Genomic DNA, 26,135 nt, shown 5'->3' with positions numbered 1-26,135 from the left:
GTGGCAAAACATAGCATCTTCTAATCGATTTTCATCATTACGTCAAAAGAAATTAACAGAGTTTGTTACTTCTGAAAAATGGCTTTTGTTCCTGTTTTGGTGTATAAGTATTGATCTGTAGTTTTAATAGGCCATGTCAAACACTGATTTATTAATTTTGTATTAGTACAGTACTACAATAAAATACAATTTTTTGTGGAATTCTAAATGTCTTTGTACCATTAATACCATTTAAATTTAACGTATTTAACATATATTTTGCAAACTAAAAAATTTCCTCTCCGCTGACCGAAACGTGTTCGGATTAGGCGGACGTTCGGATTAGCGGGAGTGCACTGTAAAAAGAAAATTTTTATATCATTTTCACATTCAGTTTTATTAATGGACCTAATGTCTTCTTTTGCTCATTGATATTGGTTGGTGGTTTGATATATTTTGGGGTCGTGTTTGGGGCCCTTAGACCTTTGATTCTGGGTACGTTGAATCATTGATTTTTTTTTCTTCGGGTGCAGAGAATTCATCTAAGTTATTTTTTACATTCATTTGAATAATGGAGAGTGTCAACACTGAAGCATTCTGCAAGTCATTATTGAGGTAATTCCCTCATTCATTTGTTAATTCTTTAAAGCACATGGAAAAAAAAGTGAGAGTAGGAATTGTTATGACTTTTTAGAACAAACATTGGGGGAGTTTTAACTTTGTTAATCATGTGATACAGCTCTGATGTAGAAAAAATCCTAATAGAATTGGTGGTTTGTATGGAAGGGTACACCACTCTGTAGCCAAAGTTAAGAGGTCTTGACAGGCTCAGTGGGCCTGGTCTTTGTGCTTCAGCCCAGCTTGGCCATGGACCAGTTACAGATTGGGTAGCATCAGTAGCCTTTGGGTTTGGGTATTAGTTGGGCAGAATTATTTTTCGGTCCGGCCTGATAAAATTATAAAATTTTGCCCATTGAAGCACAGTATAAGAAATGGTAGTAAGCAAGTACATTAAGATAAGTTAACAATTTATTTTTTAAAGTATATGAAAGTTCTGAGTGAACTTTCATTATATTAGATTCTGTGTGACACATAACCACATATAGTCTCACCAAAATGTTGGTGACACCACATTTGAAATATGCATTCAGTTCTGGAGGCCTCACCCAAAAGAATGACATGTAGAACTTCTAGAGAGGTCCAAAGAAGGGCAACTTGATTGGTTGACAGTGCTAAGAGTTGTCTCTCTGAGGGGTGTTTTAGAAGATATGGACTGCAGAGCTGGAGATTAGACACCTCAGAGTTGACCTTGTAGAGGTGTTTAAGATCCTTAAAGAGATAAATATAATGAATGAATGAATGGGAGAGGTATATTCATAATGGAAGATGAAACTGGAACAACTGCCCTCAAATGGGAAGCTACAGATTGAATCTCATGAAATTCACCTTTAGGTAGTGTCCCGTTGATCATGTAATAAGTTTCCTCCTGAGGTTGTTAAGGTAGAGTCTGACAAAGTTCAAGGTGGAATTGAAGAGTTACTAGCAATAGGAAAATTGTTATTGATCCTGGGTTGGTTTATTTATTTATTATGATTTTTTTTTTATGTGGCTGATGCGGAATCGGTTCACTTTTTTGCATCATTTGTCCTGATTAATACAAATCAATTCAGTGGTTGAATTTTGTGAAGGTAAGAAAAAGCAATTAGAGGTTCTATTTGATCAAACTCTAAAGCATGCTGTGGTAGTGACAGGTGAAAGTCTTGGCATATGGCAGAGATACCTGTTGATCAGCTGTTGAAAAGGTTAAAGCCCAGTCAGAGCCTGCAGCCCATCTATTTCCTTTTGCGATAATAAAAATTTATGATTTCATATTTTAGAGCCTCGTCACGTGCTTTGTCTTAAGACTTCATGTGTAAATCCAACCCTTTACTCAGTAAATTAACATTGGTAGAGGCATATGATGCAAGAAAGCAAGCTTATAGAGCATCAGCCAAAAAAAAAAAAAAAAAACTCCTTCCCATTTCACCCATCCACCCACTCCAAATTTTTGGCTAGTTCAGCCTTGAATTTATTTAAGTTGTCAACTTCCACAATGACAGATGGAAGTTTGTTCCAGCAATCACCCACCTGCTGGCTAAAGGCAAAGTTCCACACAAATATTCTACAACTAGCTTTCCTCAAAGGCAGGCATTGCTTTTTGGACAGTTTTAATGAATGTGTGATCTATAACGTGAGTAATCATTTTTATATTTCAAATAAAATGGTTCTGTAATATAAAAGCGTTTCATTTCTTCTTTTCATTGAAGAAATGAAAAGAAGAAAAGACTGTATGAATGAAAAGAAAAAAAAAAAATTTTAATTTTTGTAACTTTATAAAAAAAATAAATTTCTGAAAAAACATCAACCAAAATATCATTGCTATATTCCTTGAATAAACATTTTTTTTCATATCACATGACATCAGTTACTCTAACAAATTTGACCACTGAATTAATTACTTTGAGCTTGGGTCTGTTGTATCTTACCCTTCTTGGATTTAGATATCTGATGAAGATGGCAAAATTTAGATAAACAACCTTTACAAAAGCAAGGAAGAAGAAATAAGGACAATGTCACACACAAGCAAGTGCAAAGTTAAAAAAAGGCTTGAACAAATGTCTGTAAGAAAGTAACACATTTTCAGAACTTAACAACCTGCTAGTGTAACGAATCAGTCTGTTGTCAGAGAAATGCTGATTATATTGAGTGTCATCTCCTGAGAGGATGACTATAATACTTTATCATATATTGGAAAAGTCTGCTTCAGGTGTTGGCAAAAAATGTGCTGTCTTCATGTGTTAGCATTAGCATATGATGCAAGAAAGCAAGCTTATGCAGCATCAGCCAAAAAAAAAAAAAAAAAAAATGCTTCCATTTCACCCCTCCATTCGTTCCAAATACCTATCCAGCTCAGCCTTAGATTTATTTAGGCTGTCAACTTCCACAAAAGAGGATGGAGGTCTGTTCCACCAACCAACTACCCGCTGGCTAAAGGCAAACTTCCACACATCTATCCTACATCTGTCTTTCCTCAATTTGAATTTATGCCCTCTCAGGTGATTATTCTGAGCAAGAGGAAGAATCCCATCAACATTGAGCATGCTAAAACCATTCAAGGCTTTATACACCTCACTTCGCAGGTACCTAGTCTCCAGACACTGTAATTTGCAAAATTTAACCCTTTGTTCTATTCACTAATCTTGTTGCCCTTCTCTGTACTCGTTCCAACAGCTCTACATCCTTCTTAAAATGAGGCCTCCAGACCTGTATACAGTACTCAAGGTGAGGCCTGACCTTTGCCTTATACTGGGGGATAATCACTTCCTTATCCGTGCTAGAAAAATTCCTGTATATCATTGACAAGACACTATGAGCTACTCTTGCAGACCATCTGCACTGCTCAGAAAACTTCATATCTGCCTGCACAACTACCCCCAGGTCCTTTTTGTTCTCTTCCACTGTCAGTGTAGTACCACAGAGTTGATATGTCACTCTGGGGTTACTGCTTCCCATATGTAGTACTTTATATTTGTCAATGTTAAACGTCATTTGCCACCTCTCAGCCCATCTGCTCAACTTTTCTAGATCTGGTTGCAGCAGTGTACTGTCATTAGTGTCCTTAACAACCCTGCCAACTTCATATCGTCTGCAAACTTGGACAGTAAGCTTGATATACCATCATCAATTTCATTTATAAATACAGAAAACAACAATGGACTCAATACTGAACCCTAAGGGACTCCACTAATAACATTACTCCCCGATGAGCAGTGTCCATTGATTACCACTCTCTGTTTTCTCCCAATCAACGATCCCTTTATCCATAGTAGCAACTTGCCTCCAATGCCACACTGCTCCAATTTGTTCAGCAGTCTTCCATGTGTAACAGTATCAAAAACCTTTCTAAGATCCAAATATATGATATCAAAATTATTCTTTGCATCCAGTTCCTTTGTGACTACATCATAGTATCCAATCAAATTGGTCTGACAAGACTTGCCCTTAATCAACTATAACTGAAGTCTTGTCTAGATGATCCTGCAGTGCTTCTTTAAGCAGTGCTTCCATTAATTTCCTGGAACAGAAATTAAACTAACAGGTCTATAATTACTTGTGTCACCCTTTGATCCTCCTTTGTGAACTGGGATCACATTTGCACATCTCCAGTCCATGCGTACCTCCCCTGAGTCCAAAGAAGCTCTTATAATTATGGCTAAGGGTTTGCTTAGTTCCTTTGCTGCCTCCTTTAATATAACTGGATAGATCCCGTCCACCCCAGGTGCCTTTTTTATGTTTATCTTCAACAATTTCTCCTCCACTTTACTCTCAGTTATTACAAAATCATCTAGCTCACTGCCAGAGTTTAACTCACCCCTGGCATTCCCCTCCCTGAATAACTTATGTGTGAATGTAGATGCAAAATACTCATTTAGTTTGTTGGCCACCTGAGCAGGATCATCAACAGTTGAACCATCAATATCCAATGGACCAATCTGATTCATCCCTTTCCTTCTAGAGTTTACAGAGGTAAAGAACTTTCTCCTCCACTTTACTCTCAGTTAATACAAAATCATCTAGCTCACTGCCAGAGTTTAACTCACCCCTGGCATTCCCCTCCCTGAATAACTTATGTGTGAATGTAGATGCAAAATACTCATTTAGTTTGTTGGCCACCTGAGCAGGATCATCAACAGTTGAACCATCAATATCCAATGGACCAATCTGATTCATCCCTTTCCTTCTAGAGTTTACAGAGGTAAAGAACTTTCTCCTCCACTTTACTCTCAGTTATTACAAAATCATCTAGCTCACTGCCAGAGTTTAACTCACCCTTGGCATTCCCCTCCCTGAATAACTTATGTGTGAATGTAGATGCAAAATACTCATTTAGTTTGTTGGCCACCTGAGCAGGATCATCAACAGTTGAACCATCAATATCCAATGGACCAATCTGATTCATCCCTTTCCTTCTAGAGTTTACAGAGGTAAAGAACTTTTTGTTGTTTTTCTTTGCATCCTTTGCCAAGGATTTCTCATAATCTGCCTTTGCCTACCTAATCTCCTTTGTGACTTGGTTACAGACCAGCTTATATCTATCATAAGCTTCCATGTCATCCATTATTTTATATATATCCCATGCATTTTTCTTCTCTGCCATTTGTCTCATTAGTTCATCTGACATTCATTTAGGCCTAAACCTTGAACAATATTTCTTAGTTGGTATGTAAACCTAGTAGCTTCCAAGATTAATTCTTTGAATGCTTCCCATTTTGAATTTGCTGTTGGTAACATCATCAGTTGGCCCCACCATATAGAATTTAAATACAGTCTCAGACCACCATAGTCGCCTTTACAAAAGCAAAAGCCTTTCCCTTTACTCCTGATGGTAGTTACCTCTTTGAGTAAATCCCACTTCAGCACACTGTGATTACTGCCACCTAGTGGTTTTTATCTGCAGATGCTGATGTAGAAAACAATCATCCATTAAATCCACAAAAGCCTTGTTAGTGTGTGAGCGTGACCAACCCACAAATTCCAGTCAGTATCTGGGAAATTAAAATCCCCCATTATAAGACTCTCTGATTTACTGGCCCACTTTATTTCCCTGTACAGTTTCTTATTATACTCATCAGAGTCATTAGGCCTATAACACACTCCTCTCAATTTTGCTTTCCCAGTGCTTATGTCATACCAAACTGACTCGACACTGCACTTCCAGCAATGTCGACTGGCTTCACTTCCTTGGATTTTATGTGTTTCTTAACTAATATAACCCCTCCTCCTTTCCTATCCTGTCTATCCTTCCTATACACATTCTACTCCCCAAATTCTAGTTCTGCATTCCTTATATCTGTGTGACATCGCAGATATAAGGAAATTTCAGTGTTATTGCCTTTCCATACCACATAGTAATGTGCCAACTTTGGTCTTTAAATTAGATTGATGTAGATACACAGCTGATTTCAGCTGTGTATCTACATCAATGTTGATTTCAGCTTTGGATCATTGTGTTTCGAGGGGGTTCATTCTGATCATCATCTCTTATGGTATGTAGGGATAGTTATATGCATGCATATGTGAATTTGCTTTAGAATTTGAGGATGATTGATTTCTCAAAAATAGGCAAAACTAGATATGTTCATTGCTTTATATATATTAAAACATCCACAGGAGATGCAATCATATCAGATGTCATAGCTAAATGCCCGAGTTGCTTATAATGATCAGTTCAAAAAGTTAATCAGTATTCATTATTAAGTGCAGAATGTTCAAGCGACTGTGCAATATATCTTAAAATACACAGGCTGGATTGTTTAGGTCTTGCCCAAGTAAGTACAAGAAAACAAAGACCAATCAAATAGAGACTAAAAACATTAAGCCATGGTATAGCTACGATCTGCAATAAGGACAAAAATATTATTTAGTTACAGATTATAAAGTGCCTTATTTTGTGCAGTTTCTTGATGTTATTATTTATTTTGTTTTTTTAGGAGCATTAGCAGCTAAGGCCATATTGCTCCGGGGATATGCAGTGGTCATTCCCTGACCTTTCCGCATCCTCCGTATTTGGTGGTCATGGGCTTGAACCCCGGTAGCGTGTGCTACGCACTGCTGCTCCTGCCCACTGGCTAACAGTGTCATGTAATATGTGCACATTATTTTGAACTGATGATTTGCATAAACATCTATCAGCATGCTCTCATCACTGTTTAGATTCTTTCCTTGTTTTGTTTTTATTGTTATTTTAAAAATTCTTTTATTTATATTTATAGTGATAAATATTATGTATCAACATTTCTTCTACCTCTTTTGCTCTTTCAGCATTATTAACACCACTGTAGATTAAAGTATAGTTATCAATTCTTATTATTCCTTTCTTCTTCTTTTTTTTTTTTTTTTTTTTCTGTTTCCATGCTACTATATATTTTTGTATTTCTTTTTTTTTTTTTTTTTTTTTTCTATATTTCTATTAATTCAAGGGTGCCCAGCTTTTTTCTGCAGCATACCAACTGCTATGTTGGAAGTATGCTTTGGTTTTTTTTTTTTTTTTTTTTAGGAGCATTAGCAACTAAGGCCATATTGCTCAGGGAATATGCGGTGGTGATTCCCTGACCTTTCCGCATCCTCCGTATTTAGTGGTGATGGGCTCGAACCCAGGTCGAATCAAGAAGCATGTGCTATGCACTGCTGCTCCTTCTCACCTGGCTACGGAGGCGCCTTTGGAAGTATGTGTGCTATCCAGCAGTTTCCAGAATCAACATACCCCCCCCCTCACTTATTTTTGTCTGGCACAAATATATTTTCTAACTACTTAGATAGTATGAATCAGAGCTGTACATTCTATGTTGATATTAATATTTGTAAAATAATAAGAGGAGTTTACCTCAATATAGTACATAGAACACTTCCGTATGATACTCTCTCTAGAAATTAAAACGAAAAAATCGAAAACTTACATGTAAGTTTTCGAGTTTTTCGTTTTAATTTCTAGAGAGAGTATCATACGGAAGTGTTCTATGTACTATATTGAGGTAAACTCCTTTTATTATTTTACAATATTTCTAACTACATAAAGGAATTTTATGCTGAGATTCTAATAAAAAAAAAATTACATTTATGAAATAACTTTAATATAAGTTAATTTAAAATAGGTTATTTTCTTATCTACTTTTTTTTTTGGCCAGTGCAGCAAAAGCCTGTGACTTCCTTACACTATATGGCTAATACTAATGAATAAATGTTCGTATTTGCAGAATTGATGTCATTAATGCCCCTACTTTTCTACTTTCCAGTTTGAGAAACCTTGTCCTTCTCAATCAGATCCAATTCCTTAAATGCTGATCTCTAGGTAATTCTCCAGTGGGGCAAAGACAACAGTTGATCTCAGTCCTATCTTATATCTCGCAAAAAGGATTCTTCTGCTCCTATGCTTATCTTTGGTGGCACTCTGATTTCTAGGCTAGATAATATATCTCTTTTAGGGATTACCCTGACTTCTAATCTCTCTTGGCACAAGCACATTACAAATATTGCTTCCTCTGCATCTAAAAAACTGTAATGCCCCTACTTTTCTACTTTCCAATTTGAGAAACCTTGTCCTTCTCAATCAGTTTAAATTTCTCGAATATCTGCTACCAATTCCTTAAATGCTGATCTCCAGGTAATTCTCCAGTGGGGCAAAGACAACAGTTGATCTCATCTTATATCTCAGTCCTATCTTATGTCTTGCAAAAAGGATTCTTCTGCTCCTATGCTTATCTTTGGTGGCACTCCGATTTCTAGGCTAGATAATATATCTCTTTTAGGGATTACCCTGACTTCTAATCTCTCTTGGCACAAGCACATTACAAATATTGTTTCCTCTGCATCTAAAAAACTGGGTTTTCTCTTTTGCTCTCATCATTACTTTTCTTCCAAACAGCTGCTCACTCTGTACAAATCCCAAATCCGCCCTACCACGGAATATTGTTCCCACATATGGGGCAGTGCCCCCAAAACCTCTCTCAGGCTTCTACATTCCATTCATAAGAGGGCAATTAGGTTAATTAATGACTCATCTCTAACAGAGTCTCTCCACTCTGTCTCATAAACGTTCTGTTTCTGCTGCATGCCTTTTCTACAGTTACTTCCATGGGCATTGTTCTTCTGAATTGGCTTCTATAATTCCCGCTCTCTCTTTCAAAACAGTGCAAACACGTGCCACCACCAGCCAACATTCATTTACTGTCCAACTTCAAACTCACAGAACCAACTTTTCATCTTGTTTATTCATTCAACTTCCATTTTCTGGAACAACCTTCCTTCATACGTATTTCCTGAAACTTACAATTGACAAATATCTTCTTTTGTCTTCTCACCTCCAACCCATGCATGGTACTAATATTGTTCTATAGGTTCTCTACTATAGGTTCTAATACTTCTCGTGTTTGTGGTTTTCATATATATATAAAAAAAAAAGTTAAATTAATATTAAAAGGTGGTAAATGTGAGCCATAAAGTTCCTGTCATATTGAAAACTGATCATAATTGCTGGCAATAAAAGTAAAATTTAAACTGCATGTGTTTTGGCTTCATTTCTGATTTTTCAATTCGGTTGTATAATATTTCATGTTATTTTGTTCACATTGAGAGACATGTCACTAACAATAGCTGCATTTGCTATGGATTGGTTAGCCTTGTATTCATTTTCTTTTCTATTTATAGCTCTTTCATTTCACATTGTAAGTCTTGGTCTTATTATATTGTAATATTCTCCTTCTGTATCAGTTTCCCATGTACATTCCAAGTTAATGTTTCTATTCTAGTTCTTAGTATTTATGATTTCATGTCTTGAATGCTGTATTAACCAAATTGCTCATTGCATTAGTCAGGTATTTTTATAAAGCTTTTATAATTTTTGGATGACTTTTCTCGAGATTGATTTCCTTGGTATATTCAATCTGCATGGCTGTTTAACCCCCCCCCTCCAAGGAGAGCTCTTATCTGAAATAGACCAATTAAGATATTTAAAAGGTTATAGACATGCATTTCAAGCATCTACTGTAAATATTGTAAGTATTAAGCAAATTTTCCTGTGGTAATGAATTTTTCTAATACACCTGTATATATTTTTTGTTTTTCATTATCATAATAAAGATAACTTTCTAAGTGCAGTAAGAAAATTTTCTGAGATATGTGGTGCATCATGTAGTTGCCATAAATTAAAAATAGCAGAGTAATTTGTTGAAATGCGTATTCTGATCTTATATTTAAATGAAATGCCAAAATTTTAGATTTCTGCATATACTTTATTTATGTTCCACTGAAAATGTTGCTTTATGCAACTTGTTTTTCATGACCAGAAAGATTCAGTTGGTGTATATTTTCAGAGATGGAAATTTGCCAGATGTCATTCGTGCAGGAGGATTGCATCCATTCCTCGTAGCGCTTCATGAACAGTATGGACCACTGGCATCGTTCTGGATGGGAACAAAATTAGTCATCAGCTTAGCATCACCTAGCTTGTTTGAGCAGCACTTACATGTCTTTGACAAACCAGGTTTGTTTTCAATTTATTAATTTTTTAAAAACTTATTGAAGTGATCATAACTGCCTTTTATATGTAAATTTATGTAACTGTTTTTTATAGTTTTTTTTATTAATTTGTTGGAAAATGTCTACCTTTTATGATTTTATGGAAAGCTGATTTCTTTTTTCTGGATTTGGTCAGTCAGACACTGACTTACCAAATGCTGAGGTAATGATTTATGTAGTTTTTTAACTCTCATGAGCATCAAAGCTGCCATTTAGCCAGACTCGCTGTCATATTTTGCACAGAGTAATATGCCATAGTTATTGTTAGTTTCTTTTTATGCTTGTGAATAATGAGGTATGTAATGCTGTGGCATTATATACTTCAAATAAAATAAAAAAAAGTCAATTGATGAAAGCAAGAATCATACAGTTCCTTTTCTCACTAGACTGTGCTTTAAAGTCAACAGTTCAAAATGCTTCCAATTTTGAACTAATGATGTTACCAACAGCAAATTCAAAATGGGAAGCACTCAAAGAACTTATCTTGGAAACTACTAGGCCAACTAAGAAATATTGTTCAAGGTTTAGCCCTAAGTGGATGTCAGATGAACTAATGAGACATGGCAGAGAAGAAAAGTGCATGGGATACATACAAATTAACATGTGACACAGAAGCCTATGATAAATACAAGGTGATCTGTAACCAAGTTACAGAGGAGCTTAGGCAGGTTAGGCAGATTACGAGAAATCTTTGGCAAGGGATGCAAAGAAAAACAGCAAAGAGTTCTTTACTTATGTAAACTCTAGAAGGAAGGGGATGAATCAGATTGGTCCACTTGATATCGATGGGTCAACTGTTGATGATCCTGCTCAGGTAGCTAACAAACTAAATGAATATTTGCATCGACATTCACACATGAGGAGTTATTCAGTGAGGGAATGCCAGAGGTGTATTCAACTCTGGCAGTAAGCTAGAGAATCTTGTAATAACTGAGAGTAAAGTGGAGGAGAAATTGTTGAAGATAAATACAAGAAAGGCACCTGGGGTGGATGGGATCTATCCAGTTATATTAAAGGAGGCAGCAAAGGAAGTAAGCAAACCCTTAGCCATAATTATGAGAGCTTCCTTGGACTCAGGGGAAGTACCCATGGACTGTAGATGTGCAAATGTGACCCCAATTCACAAAGGAGGATCAAAGGGCGACAGAAGTAATTATAGACCTGTTAGTTTAACTTCTGTTCCTGGAAAATTAATGGAGGCACTGGTTAAAGAAGCACTGCAGAATCATCTAGACAAGACTTCAGTTATAGCTCAGACACAGCATGGTTTTGTTAAGGGGAAGTCTTGCCTGACCAATTTGATTGGATACTATGATGCAGTCACAAAAGAACTGGATGCAGGGAATAACTTTGATATTATATACTTGGATCTTAGAAAGGTTTTTGATACTGTTGCACATGGAAGACTGCTGCACAAATTGGAGCAGTGTGGCATTGGAGGCAGATTGCTGCTATGGATAAAGGGGTGGTTGAGGGGGAGAAGACAGAGAGTGGTAATCAATGGACACTGCTCATCGTGGACTAATGTTATTAGTGGAGTCCCTCAGGGTTCAGTGTTGGGTCCATTATTGTTTTCTGTATTTATAAATGATATTGATGATGGTATATCAAGCTTAATGTCCAAGTTTGCAGAATATACGAAGGTTGGCAGGGTTGTCAAGGACACTGCTGATACTATGCTACTGCAACAGGATCTGGAAAGGTTGAGCAGATGGGCTGAGAGGTGTCAAATGAAGTTTAACATTGACAAATGTAAAGTACTACATATGGGAAACAGCAACCCCAGAGCAGCGTATCAACTCTGTTGTGCTACACTGACAGTGGTAGAGAATGAAAGGGACCTGGGAGTGGTTGTGCAGGCATATATGAAGTTTTCTGAGCAGTGCAGACAGGCTGCACGAGTAGCTCATGGTGTATTGTCGATGATATATAGGAATTTTTCTAGCAGGGATAAGGAGGTGATTATTCCCTTGTATAAGGCAATGGTCAGGCCACACCTAGAGTACTGTATACAGGTCTGGAGGCCTCATTTCAAGAAGGATGTAGAGATGCTGGAACGAGTACAGAGAAGGGCAACAAGATTAGTGAATGGAACAAAGGGGTGCTCTTACGAAGAAAGGCTTAAGTTTTGCAAATTACAGTGTCTGGAGACTAGGCACCAGCGAGGTGATCTGATAGAGGTGTATAAAGCCTTGAATGGTTTGAACATGCTCAATGCTGATGTGATTCTTCCTCTTGCTCAGAATAATCACCCGAGAGGGCATAAATTCAAATTGAGGAAGGACAGATGTAGGATAGATGTGAGGAAATTTGCCTTTAGCCAGCGGGTGGTTCGTTGGTGGAAAAGATTTCCATTCCTTGTTGTGGAAGTTGATAGCCTAAATAAGTTTAAGGCTCAGCTGGACAGGTATTTCGAACGAACAGAGGGGTGAAGTGGAAGTGGTTATTTTTTATTTATTTATTTTTATTTTATTTTATTTTATTTTTTTTTTTTGGCTGATGCTGCATAAGCTTGCTTTCTTGCATCAAATGCCTCTACTAATACTAATGCTAAAAGTCTAGTGATGCTAAAATATCCATTTGCTTGAAATACATCCAGGGCCACATTTAGATAAAGCAGGTGACTACGAAATAAGATATTTTGTAAGGGCATAAAATTTCAGATTGATGAAAAAGCATTAAATGGCAGTTTTAAGTGAAAAGGAGAAAACTGAACCAAAAGAAGGGGGGGGGAATATATATCCCTGTGACAGAGAATATGTTAATCACCCATTTTTATTGTCTTTGCCTATCTCTTTCCTGATGTGCAACCACTATCATATACAAAATAAATAATATGCTACCTTAGCTGTAGATATCCTTTTCATTTATTTAGACTTACTGTTGTGATAAGTTTAATACATGCTCAAGTTCCAAATGAAGAGGGATTGTAATGTAAAAATAACCTTGTCACCAAATAATGATGATAATTTTTATTTTCTAATATGGAAGAAAGTATATATGACAAATACATGACATACATTAACTGCCACATACATTTACTTATACTTGGTAATCTTGACAATAGTCATCATAGTATAGCAAATGGAAACATGCATTAACATTGAGAAGTATATTATTTCACATAGATTGATTACAGCCTATCATCAAGTTAGACATCTGGGTCAAGATCAAAAATGCTTGATCAGCTTGGCTGAGATGTTGAAAAATGAAAAATCATGGTACGTATCCATCCCATCCAATCCAATCCAATCCAAACTTGGAAGTTTAGACTGTAGAGATGGAGTAGCACTGGTAGTCTTGGATGGAATTGGCCATTTTAGAATGTCTGAGACATCAAAGTCATTTTGGCCACCAGTTTGGGGACACCAATACAAACTTAACATGAGATCCATCAGTCTGCTCTTCAAATTTATACCCTCTCCATGATTGGGCAGTTCTAGATGATCCCTTGAAAAGTGATCACTATCTGGTGCTCTGCACAATTTTGACTAATACACCATCACAAACTGAAAAGTAGAGTTACATGGAGATTCAAAGATACCAACTGGAGTTTATCTGAAACAGTGCTTGATGAAAATGCTACTTAATCTCTTCCAGTAAACAGAGAAAATAATGAATATAGCTGAAATCATTATACTGAAATATCATTATATACAATCGAGAATATGTAAAAATGGAATGGGCAAGCAAGTGTGAATGTCTTATGGATGATCTCAGTTGCCCCTAATTGATTGAAACAAGTGAGAATGAAAGTCACCACGGAGAACAAAATTTTAAATCATCTATATGATAGTAATTTGTATTAGCCTGTTAGGGAAAATACCAGAGGCAAGAATATTCTAGACCTGATCATTATGCATGAACCAAGTGATATCTTAGGACTGACAGTGTAGAAACCATTAGCATGGAATGTTAATGGAGATGATGATGATGATGATGATGATGATAGAGGTAGCAGTTGTTAAAGGTGAAGAACTAGTTTTTAATTTCAGGAGACAGCTTCAGATGACACATGGCCACTATCAACTGGAGAGATAGAACACAAATATGTTAGAACTGTGGTTTAACGCTAAAACTGTAGTTGCAAAAACTATAAAATGGCTTTTGTGACCACATTAATTTTTTTTTAAACAGCAACAAAAACTACTGAACACTGACATCTCCAAATTGATCTGTAAATTTGAAGAGTAGACTGACAGATCACATGTTGAGTTTCTATTGGTGTTCACAACTGCTGGCCAAAATGATTTTGATGGGGACAAAGAGTTTTTAATGTATATGAGTACAAAGAAGAAAAGAGCAAATCATATTGGACCCGTGTGTAATCATTGTGAGAAAGTCTTAGCTAACCTAGCTGATATGGATGAAATGAACAGTTATTTTGCATTGATATTTAAAAATTTGCAGGAGAATAAGAGAAATTTACCTCAATATGGTACGTAGAACACTTCCATATGACACTCTTCAGAAATTACAACAAATATATATATATTTTTTTTATGAAAACCCCAAACACGAGGGGTATTAGAACCTATAGTACTTAGTACCATGCTTGGGTTGGAGGTTGAGAAGATGAAAGAAGATATTTGTTGACATTAGACTTGAATTTCTGTAGACTGTAATTTTCAGGAAATATGTATGAAGGAAGGTTGTTCCAGAAAACGGCAGTTGAATGAATAAACGAGGAAGATGAAAAGTTGGTTTTGCGAGTTTGAAGTTGGACAGTAAATGGATGTTGGCTGGTGGTGGCACGTGTTCAGACTGTTTTGAAAGAGAGAGCGGGAATTATAGAAGACAATTCAGAAGAACATGGACGTATCTGTAGAAAAGGCATGCAGCAGAAACAGAATGTCCATGAGACAGCGATTGGAGAGACTCTGTTAGAGATGAGTCATTAATAAACCTAACTGCCCTCTTCTGAATGGAATCTAGAAGCCTGAAAGAGGTTTTGGGGGCACTGCCCCAGATGTGAGAACAATATTCCATGGTAGAGCAGATTTGCAATTTGTACAGAGTGAACATCTGTTTGGAAGAAAAGTAATGCTGAGAGCGAAAGAGAAAACCATGTTTTTTTAGATACTAAGGAAGCAATATTTATAATGTGCTTCTGCCAAGAGAGATTAGAAGTCAGGGTAATCACCAAAAGAGATATATCATTTTGTCTAGAAATCAGAGTGTCACTAAAGATAAGCATAGGAGCAGAAGAATCCTTTTTGCGAGATATAAGACAAGACTGAGTTTTAGAAGGGTTGAAATCAACTAAGTTGTCTTTGCCCCACTGGAGAATTACCTGAAGATCGGCATTTAAGGAATTGGCAGCAGATTTTCGAGAACTTGAAGCTGATTGAGCTGGACAAGGTTTCTCAAAATGGAAAGTTGAATGCAATGTGCTATCATCGGCAAAACTATGGATAGGATTTCCAGTCAATGGAAGAAGGTCATTGATATTCAAGAGGAAAAGAGTGGGGGAAAGAACTGAACCTTGGGGGAAACTAGCATTAGTGGTGAAGTTAGAAGACCAGAGAGCCATCTACAGTGAGCGATCAGAGAGAAAACTGGATAACCAATCACAAAAAACAGTTGGCAAACCATAAGATAGAAGCTTGTTTAGAAGACCTTTATGCCAAATACAATCGAAAGACTGAGATGTCAAGAGTAACTGCTTGTGTTTAACCGAACCTTTCCATTGAATTTGTCATAAATGAGTAACATAAGCCAGAATATCACCAGTGGATCAACACTGGCGATCGTTGATCAGACAGAAGGCTTCTAGAAGGATTGCAATGGGACGATAATTTGATGGGAGGGATTTGTCACCCTTTTTTAGGAACTGGCTGGATATGAGCAGAAGGAAAAGCACCTTTGGAATAAGAAAGTGAAAAAAGGCAGCAAAGAACAGGAGTAAGTTCAGGAGCACAGCTTTTGAGAATAAGTGGAGAAATACCCTCAGGACTTGGAGCTTTCTTAGCATCAAGATTTGTCAGTATCCTTTTGATTGAAGACCACAGGAGGCATTGAATAGAGTGTGCTGGGAATGATGGGAGGTGTTTTACCAAGATCATTAATACACGAGTTGGAAGGAAAATGGGATGCTAGCAGGTCAGCTTTATCCTTGGCTGAAGTGCCAACAAAACCATCTGCTTTTGACAGAGGTGGGAGCAGAGATGGGCAATAGTTTTTGGCAAAGACCAGAATGCTCGGCTGCCATTACGGCAAGAAGCAAGTTTTCTACTCTTAGCCTGTTCAAAGTCTAGTTTGGACCGATTAATAACTGCTTTACAATTGTTGTGACCTTTGGTGTAGGCAGAAAATAAAACTGAAGAATTGGAAACAAGCCAATTCGATATGCAACATTCTTCTCTTGAACAGCGTTAGCACATTTATTGGAAAACCAAGGTTTAGATAAAGGACGAGATTTTAAAGTGGAGTGTGGAATAAAGGATTCCATTCCTACAAGAATAATTTCACTGACACGAAATGGGCAAATGTTGACATCAGAAGTTTTGAGACAGTAATCCGACCAATGAAAAGAAGAAAGGAAATCTTGCAGGTCATCCCATTCTGCATTCTTGTAATGCCAAACAATACAAGGTTGGTAATAGCAATGAGATAAAGTTTCCATTGGAGAAGAGACAATCACCAAGTTGTGATCTGAGGTGCCTAAAGAACCACTCACTTCGACCATTTACTTAGAAAGGTTGTTTGGGAGAAAAAGATCAAGTGTGTTGACTGTATGGTTAGGATTGTCCGGTATTCTTGTAGTTAAATGAACAATCTGTGCAAAGTCATTAGTAATTGCAAAAGCCTCAGCATCTCGACCAGCTGGGTCAGTGTGACTAGAAAACGGAAGCCAGCTGGAGTTGTGAACATTAAAATCACCAAGGAAAATTACCTCATTGTTAGGAAAGTTGGACTGGAGAAAGTCAAGTTGCATAGAGAGGAAGTCAAAGAGCTCAAAGTGACTTAGTGGATTTGGGAGAACAGTAGAGACAACAGATGAATTTGACACAATGAGGTCGGGAGATTTTAAGCCAGAGGAGATTCCAAATTACTGTCTCTGACAGGGAATATCGGAACAGACATATGCACAAGTTCCACCTTTGAGGTGAAAGGAATCATACAGAGAATAATTTGGGCAACTGAGATGAGCAGTAGTAGAGTCGACCGATAACTGAGATTCTGTCAGAAAAAGTACATGGGGGTTTGGCAGACTGTAAGTGGAAATGGACATCGTTGAGATTAAAATTGAGGCCAGGTATATTTGTGAAATGAATTAGGAAGTGTTTGGGAGGTATAGATCTTTTCGCGGATAACCTTTATTACTTTGACAATTCATTGTGTATTCAATAGTAAGAAAAAGCGTGAGGTGGGACATGCTGTATGAAGTAATGAAATTTTTGGATATGGCATACACATGGTAAGAATATACCCATATCCTTGACATAACGTGGCCTCAATAATGCCCCCTGCATACACACTACTTGGACTCCTTCCAGTCATTATCTGGCAGAGTAGAGGTAGCAATATTATACACTAGCTGATCCTGAAGCCTCCTAGAGAGTTACCAATAAGTTCGGTCCGGTGTACTAACTAGCTGCCAGCTTGCAAACACTCTATTAGAGCTGTTCCCTCAAAATGTAAGGAAAATTAGATTTCGTCTTGATGTTCATCATAACCTCAAAAAGTCATCAGTCATACTACATGATGGAAGAGATGGGGAAGGATTGACCGGAACTTAGCTCTGGAGACTAAACATGGGTTCCACCACTTCAAACCTACAATTAGCAAAGTGGTGGTATTGCACCAAATGACGAGAGTCATATACCACCTAGTATTGCCTGGTAACACAGAGCAACTGAGATGAGCAGTAGTAGAGTCGACCGATAACTGAGATTCTGTCAGAAAAAGTACATGGGGGTGGCATTCCTCCATGTGGTTTGGGCACCACACCTCAACCCCTGCTTACATTGGTTCACACCTGGGTGGTCACCCCATAGTGTGCTTGTGCATGGAGGTTATACCCAGGATTACTAACAGTCTCACCATCATGATTTTTTTCGTCCTTGAGGTTGTCACAGACATTCTCTCAGATATGCCAGACAAGCTGTTCTTGCTACCTGGGAGTCTAAAATGCTGATGGAACTGATATTTGGTTGACACTCAAGTCAAGTGGACCCAATTTCGCCAAAGTCCGGACGGTCTATGACAGCCAAATCCTCTGCTTGCACCTTCACGATGGTGGGACTGTTAGTAATCCTGGGTATAACCTTCATGCACAAGTACATGGTGGGTGACCACCCAGGTGTGAACCAACGTAAGCAGGGGTCGAGGTGTGGCGCCCACACCACACCACATGGAGGAACGCCGCCCCTCTATGTTACCAGGCAGTACTAGGTGGTACTGCCTGGTAACAGGCAGTACCACCTAGTACTGCCTGGTAACATAGAGGCAGTACTAGGTGGTAGATGACTCTCATCAACCGGTGAAATACCACCACTTTGCTTATTGGAGGCTTGAAGTGGTGGAACCCATGTTTAGTCTCTAGAGCTAAGTTCCGGCCATCCCTTCCCTATCTCTTCCATCATGCAGTATGATTGATGATTTTTGAGGTTATGATGAATGTCGTGGCGAGATCCAATATTCCTTACATTTCGAGGGTACAGCTCTAAAACGGTGTTCGCAGGCTGGCCGCTAGATAGTACACCGGACCAAACCTATTGGTAACTCTCTAGGAGGCTTCCGGATCAGCTAGTGTATAATCTTGCTGCTACCTCTACTCTGCCAGATAGTGACTGGAGGGAGTCCGAGTAGTGTGTATGCGGGGAGCATTGTCGAGGCCACGTTATGTCAAGGATCTGGGTATATTCTTACCACATGTACGCCATATCCAAAAATTTCATTACTTCATACAGCACGTCCCACCCACTTTTTCTTACTATTGAATACACCATGAATTGTCAAAATAATAGAGCAAGCTTATCTGCGAAAAGATCTAAACCTCCCAAGGACTTTCTAATTCATTTCACAAATATACGTGGTCTCAATTCCAATCTCAATGATGTCCATTTCCACTTGCAGTCTTCCAAACCCCATGTACTTTTTCTGAATGAATATCAGTTATCAGTTGATTCAACTACTGCTCATCTCAGATGTCCAAATTATTTGCTGTATGATTCTTTTCGCCTCAAAGGTGGTACTTGTGCATATGTCCGTTCTGATATTCCCTGTCAGAGACTTGGCAATTTGGAATCTCCTCTCTTTGATCTTCTCTGGCTTAAAATCTCTCTACCTCATTGTGTAAAATTCATCTGTTGTCTCTACCGTTCTCCCAACTCCACTAATCACTTGGAGCTCTTTGACTTCCTCTCTTTGCAACTTGACTTTCTCCAGTCCAGCTTTCCTAACAGTGAAGTAATTTTCCTTGGTGATTTTTACGTTCCCAACTCCAGCTGGCTTCCGTTTTCTAGTCACGCCGACCCAGCAGGTCGAGATGCTGAGGCTTTTGCAATTACTAATGATCTAGCACAGATTGTTCATTTACCTACAAGAATACCGGACAATCCTAATCATACAGCCAATACGCTTGATCTTTTTCTCACAAACAACCCTTCTAAGTACAAGGTTGAAGTGAGAGGTCCTTTAGGCACTTCAGATCACAACTTGGTGATTGTCTCTTCTCCAATGGAACCTTTATCTCATGGCTATTCCCAACCTCATATTGTTTGGCATTACAAGAATGCAAAATGGGATGACCTGCGAGACTTCTTTTCTTCTTTTCCCTGGTCTGATTACTGTTTCAAAACTTCTGATGTCAACGTTTGCTCAGATCGTGTCAGTGAAATTATTCTTGCAGGAATGGAATCCTTTATTCCACACTCCACTTTAAAATCTCGTCCTTTATCTAAACCTTGGTTTTCCAATAAATGTGCTAAGGCTATCCAAGAGAAGAATGTTGCATATCGTAATTGGCTTGTTTCTAATTCTTCAGTTTCATTTTCTGCCTACACCAAAGCTCGCAACAATTGTAAAGCAGTTATTAATCAGTCCAAACTAGAGTTTGAACAGGCTAAGAGTAGAAAACTTGCTTCTTGCCCTAAAGGTAGCCGAACATTGTGGTCTCTTGCCAATCTCTGCTCCTACCTCTGTCCAAACCAGATGGTTCTGTTGTCACTTCAGCCAAGGATAAAGCTGACCTGCTAGCATCCCATTTTTCTTCCAGCTCATGTATTAATGATCTTGGTAAAACACCTCCCACCATTCCTAACACGCTCCATTGAATGCCTCCTGTGGTCTTCCGTCAAAAGGATATCAGAAGGATTTTGATGAATCTTGATGCTAAGAAAGCTCCAGGTCCTGATGGGATTTCTCCACTTGTTCTCAAAACCTGTGCTCCTGAACTTACTCTTATTCTTTGCCGCCTTTTTTCACTTTCTTATTCCAAAGGTGTTTTTCCTTCTGCTTGGAAATTTGTTCATATCCAGCCAGTTCCTAAAAAGGGTGACAAATCCTTCCCATCCAATTATCGTCCCATTGCAATTACTTCTACTCTTTCTAAAGTAATGGAGAAATCAATTAACCGCCAACTCTTAAACTACCTAGAAACCTTCCGTCTGATCAACGATCAACAGTATGGATTCCGTCAGTGTCGATCCACTGGTGATATTCTGGCTTATGTTACCCATTTATGGACTAATTCAATGGAAAGGTTCGGTGAAACACAAGTAGTTGCTCTTGACATCTCAAAGGCTTTTGATCATGTTTGGCATAAAGGTCTTCTAAACAAGCTTCCATCTTATGGTTTGCCAACTGTTTTTAGTAATTGGTTATCCAGTTTTCTCTCTGATCGCTCACTGAGGGTGATGGTAGATGGCTCTCTGTCTTTTCTAACTTCTCCACTAATGCCGGTGTCCCCCAAGGTTCAGTTCTTTCCCCCACTCTTTTCCTCTTGAATATCAATGACCTTCTTCCATTGACTGGAAATCCTATCCATAGTTTTGCCGATGATAGCACATTGCATTCAACTTTCCATTTTGAGAAAACTTGTCCAGCTCAATCAGCTTCAAGTTCTCGAAAATCTGCTGCCAATTCCTTAAATGCCGATCTTCAGGTAATTCTCCAGTGGGGCAAAGACAACTTAGTTGATTTCAACCCTTCTAAAACTCAGTCTTGTCTTATATCTCGCAAAAAGGATTCTTCTGCTCCTATGCTTATCTTTAGTGACACTCTGATTTCTAGACAAAATGATATATCTCTTTTGGTGATTACCCTGACTTCTAATCTCTCTTGGCACAAGCACATTACAAATATTGCTTCCTCTGCATCTATAAAGCTTGGTTTTCTCTTTCGCTCTCGGCGTTACTTTTCTTCCAAACAGCTGCTCACTCTGTATAAATCGCAAATCCACCCTGCCATGGAATATTGTTCCCACATCTGGGGTGGTGCCCCCAAAACCTCTCTCAGGCTTCTTGATTCCATTCAGAAGAGAGCAGTTAGGTTAATTAATGATTCATCTCTAACAGAGTCTCTCCACTCGCTTTCTCATAGACGCACTGTTTCTGCTGCATGCCTCTTCTACAGATACTTCCATGGGCACTGTTCTTCCATATTGGCTTCTATAATTCCTGCTCTCTCTTTCAAAACAGTCCGAACACTTGCTGCCACCAGCCAACATCCATTTACTGTCCAACTTCAAACCCACAGAACCAACTTTTCATCTTCCTCATTTATTCATTCAACTGCCGTTTTCTGGAACAACCTTCCTTCATACGTATTTCCTGAAAATTACAATCTACAGAAGTTCAAGTCCAATATCAACAAATATCTTCTTTCGTCTTCTCAACCTCCAACCCAAGCACGGTACTAAGTACTATAGGTTCTAATACCTCTCGTGTTTGGGGTTCTCATATAAAAAAAAAAAAAAATGAAGGTGCAAGCAGAGGATTTGGCTGCCACAGACTGTCCGGACTTTGCTAAAATTGGGTCCACTTAACTTGAATGTCACCCGAATATCAGTTCCATCAGCGTTTTAGACTCCAAAGTAGCAAGTACAACTTGTCTGGCATATCTGAGAGAATGTCTGTGGCAACCTCAAGGACCACATTAATGCAAAATGATTACAGTAATAAATTAAAAACAATTATTAAAAAATTAATTTAAAAAAAGTTAAAGGAGTTGAAGGTCAGAACATACAACATCCCTGCACTTTTTGGTCAGGTAAAACTGCATAAAACCGGATTTCCTATTCGCCCATTGTTTCTTACAGGAACTCGGCATTTTTATCCTTAGCCACACATTTATATATAGTATTATAAAACTTTTTAGACAGGCGATACAATTTGAGATAAAAAAACTACGATATATTATTTAATAACTTTAAGAATTGTAGATTCAGCAATAATGATAATTTATTCTCACTGGATGTTACTTTGTTATATACGAATGTAAACATTGAATACACGTTAGATATTCTTTGGGATATGTTAAATAACAGCTCTATACCAATTAATTATACAAAGCTTCCTATCAAAGAAATTTTTCACTTAATTAAACTCTTAGTTGAAGACAACTATATCACCTTTTTTGACAAGGTATACAAACAATGGCTTAATATTGGAGGTCTACCTCTCAACGACTGAGTGGATACATTGATGTCTTTTTTACCCCATATCACATACTATAGGAGATATTTAGAAGATGTTCTTGTTATTACTGATAGTTGCAGAATTCAAGATATTCAAGACATGAATATTATTTGTTTAATAATATTCATCCTAGACTCATTTTATGTTGGAAAGTAAGAATACTGATACAAAGGCATTAAATTTTCTAAATTTCACGCTTACTCGGGAAGCGAATAAAGTCCAATTTAACATCTATCATAAGCCAACAAACACCGGTATGCTTCTGCATTTATCACCCGTTCGCCTACAAAAGGTCTGTTATTTTTAATCAGTTTCTCAATGCCTATAAATATTCAACAACGGAATCTGCTTTAGACTCAGAAAATACAGATATTAACCAGCAGGTTCTTAAACTGGAGTTACCCCCTTGCTACAATAAACCAAATTAGGGTACAAGCTAAGGATAGGATACAAAAAACTACACCAACCAACAATAGTAACATCAAAAAATACTTTATGTTTCTGTCCCATAAGTTGAACAGTGGCAAAATCTTAACAGATTCTTTAAAGATACCAAATTTAAAATTGTGGTCAGACCAATGTGGAAATTACACACTATACTGAACAATCTCTCAGTCCTTTCTCCTTTTGCAACACAAATCAATGACCTGGTATATAACATTTCTTGCAGTGATGGCAACTCGTAATAAAAAAAAAATTGTAATAAAATACTTACGTATTTTATTATGATCTTTATGTAAAAAATATTGCTAATGTTTTTGCTTTTATCATAAGCAAACTTGTTCCTGATCTCTTCTTTGTTTGATCTTCTATCCAAACAGATAATAGACATTCCATCTCTTCCAATTCTTTGTGTCTTGATCTAATGTCTTTTGTTACACTTTAGTTGTTCCTGCTATAAAAGTTGCTTTTATTTTCTCTGCATTCTTTCTAATTGTTCTCAGCAGTTATGTTATGTTATTTCCTAACTTAACCTTAAAGGTTCTTCTTCTTCTTTAATGCTGCCGAATGGCGTTTGCGACTTCGTTTTGATATTGTTCTCTGTCTAGCGCTGCGTGTAGAATTTGTGCTGTTGTCATGTGAAGCCAGGTGTTGATGTTATCTAGCCATGCCATTTTCGGTCTGCCTGGGCGTTTCTTGCCTTCGATCTTTCCCTCCAGGATGAGTGGTAGTAGGTGATATTTTTGTTGGTTCCTAGCGATGTGACCTAGGTATTTGCATTTCCTGCTGATGATGGTTTTGAGCAGGTCCCGTTCCGTGTGCATGTCCTGCAGGACCTGTGCATTGGTTATCTTGGCTGTCCACGGAATTTTCAGCATTCTTCGGTAGAGCCACATTTCGAAGGCCTTTAGCTTTTTTGTAGTGGCTGATATTAGAGTCCAGGTTTCTACACCGTAGAGCAGTATTGGCCAGATGTAGCATTTCAATGTGCGTAATTTGAGCATGATGTTCAAACTTCTGTCGGTGAGGAGGGTTCTCCATTTGGTGAATGCCTGCCTGGCTTGTTCCTTAACCTTAAAGGTTAAGTTAGGAAATAACATTCTAATTGTTCTCAGCGGTTAGGTTATGTTATTTACTAACCTAACCTTAAAGGTTAAGTTAGGAGATAGGGTTTCCTAACTTCATCTGTCATGCTGACATGTCAACCAGTATATCATTCTCGACTTCTACTGCCACTACCGATATCATGCACCATCTGTTTACCAAGAATGCAGGGAGAAACTGCGGTAGCGGCAAACGAGTTTGTCCAGCAAGTTTCCCATGGTTCTCGTATTGGCTTTCTTTACCTTAGCCGCTTTTCTTTTTCTCTCTGAACCTGCAGTATCTTCACCGTATGCTACCTTTTCACACTGTTTTTATTTTATTCATTCATAAAGGTATTTTATTAATTTTTAGGGAATAAAGAACAATTACAGTATAAAAAGAACAAAAATGAGGAGGTACATTTGATATGCACAAACAAAGCAGCACACATATAGCAATTGAATAAACAATGCAGTAAATGTTGCATTCAGCTGTTGTGATTCTGCCACGTTCGACTGCCATTTCTTGTAAATGCAAAGCTGAATTGTGCATAAGCAAATTCAGTTCGTGTTATATGTGATATCATTCCCCTATTGTAAACACGTGTTTTACAAGGACTGACTGTACTTTAATTTGTCAATATTAAACTTAAACTGTCATTTCTCAGCCCAGCAATCTAATTTTCCTAGATCTTGTTGCAATAGCCCACCCCGATTACTGTCATTCACCCTACAAACCTTTGTATCATCTACAAACTTAAGCATTAAGCCTGCTATATCTTCATTAATAAATATCGAAAGTAACAATGGGCCCAGCACTGAATCCTGGGTGACTTCACTAATAACATTAATAATATTAAGAACAGTGTCCATTTGTAACCACTCTGTTTACTCTTAATGCCACATTGCTCCAGTTTGTACAGTAGTCTTTTATGTGAAACCGTATCAAAAGTCTTCCTGAAATTGAAGATATGATATCAAAATTTTGCATCCAGTTGCTTGGTCACTGCATTATAGTATCCAATCAGATTGGTCTGACAAGACTTCCCCATTAACAAATTCATGCTGTGACTGCAGTATAATTGCATTCCTCTCTAGGTGGATCTGATTTACTTCTTTAACCAGTGACTCCATTATTTTTCTTTGAACAGACATTAAGCTAACAGTTGTGCAATCACTCATGTCACCTTTTGATTCCACTTTGTGAATTGGGAATGCATCTACACATCTCCAGTCAATAGGGACGTCCCCTGAATCTAAGGTTGCTCTCATAATTATGGCTAAGAGTTTGCTTGCCTCCTTTGCTGCCTTCCTTAATATAATTGGATAGATCCAATACACCTCAGATGCCTTTCTTACATTTAACTTCAGCATATCTCTTCCACCTTCCTTTCAGTTATTACAACATCCTTCAGCTCCCTAGTAGAGTTTGATAAACTTCTGGAATCCACTCGCTTAAAGAATTCCTCATGTCTAAATGCACATGAAAAGTACTTATTCAGCTTGTCAGCAACCCGAGGAGGCTCATTAGCAGATGAGCTATCAATATCAAGTGGATCTAAGTTTTTGCTATCTTTTTTGCATCCTTTGTCAAAGATTTCTCATAATCTGTCTTGGTTTGCCTAACATCTTTTGTGGCTTGATTGCAGACTAGTTTATATTTATCATAGGTTCTGTATCATCTGGTAATTTGTGTCTCATGCATTTTTCTTCTGTGCAATGAGTCTCATTAGTTCTTCCAACATCAAGTTATGTATCAGTATTTTAGTTTATAAGAAAAGTGTAGTAGCTTCTATGATTATTGCCATGAATGGTTCCCATTTAGAATTTGCTGTTGTTAACATCATCAGGTAGTCCCATTTCATAGAATTTAAAA

General features: G+C 37.8%; 1 protein-coding gene across 1 annotated transcript in view; it reads left to right on the top strand.

The window, feature by feature from the left end:
• Window positions 1-26,135, top strand: part of LOC150090935 (cytochrome P450 20A1-like) — a 197,488-nt gene that overhangs the window by 22,907 nt on the left and 148,446 nt on the right. The window contains exon 3 of the mRNA XM_090380742.1: window positions 9,888-10,057. Coding sequence (XP_090236868.1) covers window positions 9,888-10,057 — 170 coding nt within the window. The remainder of the gene's footprint in view (window positions 1-9,887; window positions 10,058-26,135) is intronic.

Source organism: Mastigoproctus giganteus, chromosome 1 (assembly GCF_048544385.1).
Source record: "Mastigoproctus giganteus isolate SK-2022 chromosome 1, ASM4854438v1, whole genome shotgun sequence".
Lineage (NCBI taxonomy): Eukaryota > Metazoa > Arthropoda > Arachnida > Uropygi > Thelyphonidae > Mastigoproctus > Mastigoproctus giganteus.
Note: the sequence above shows the minus strand (reverse complement) of the source record. Positions and strands in the feature narration are given on the sequence as shown.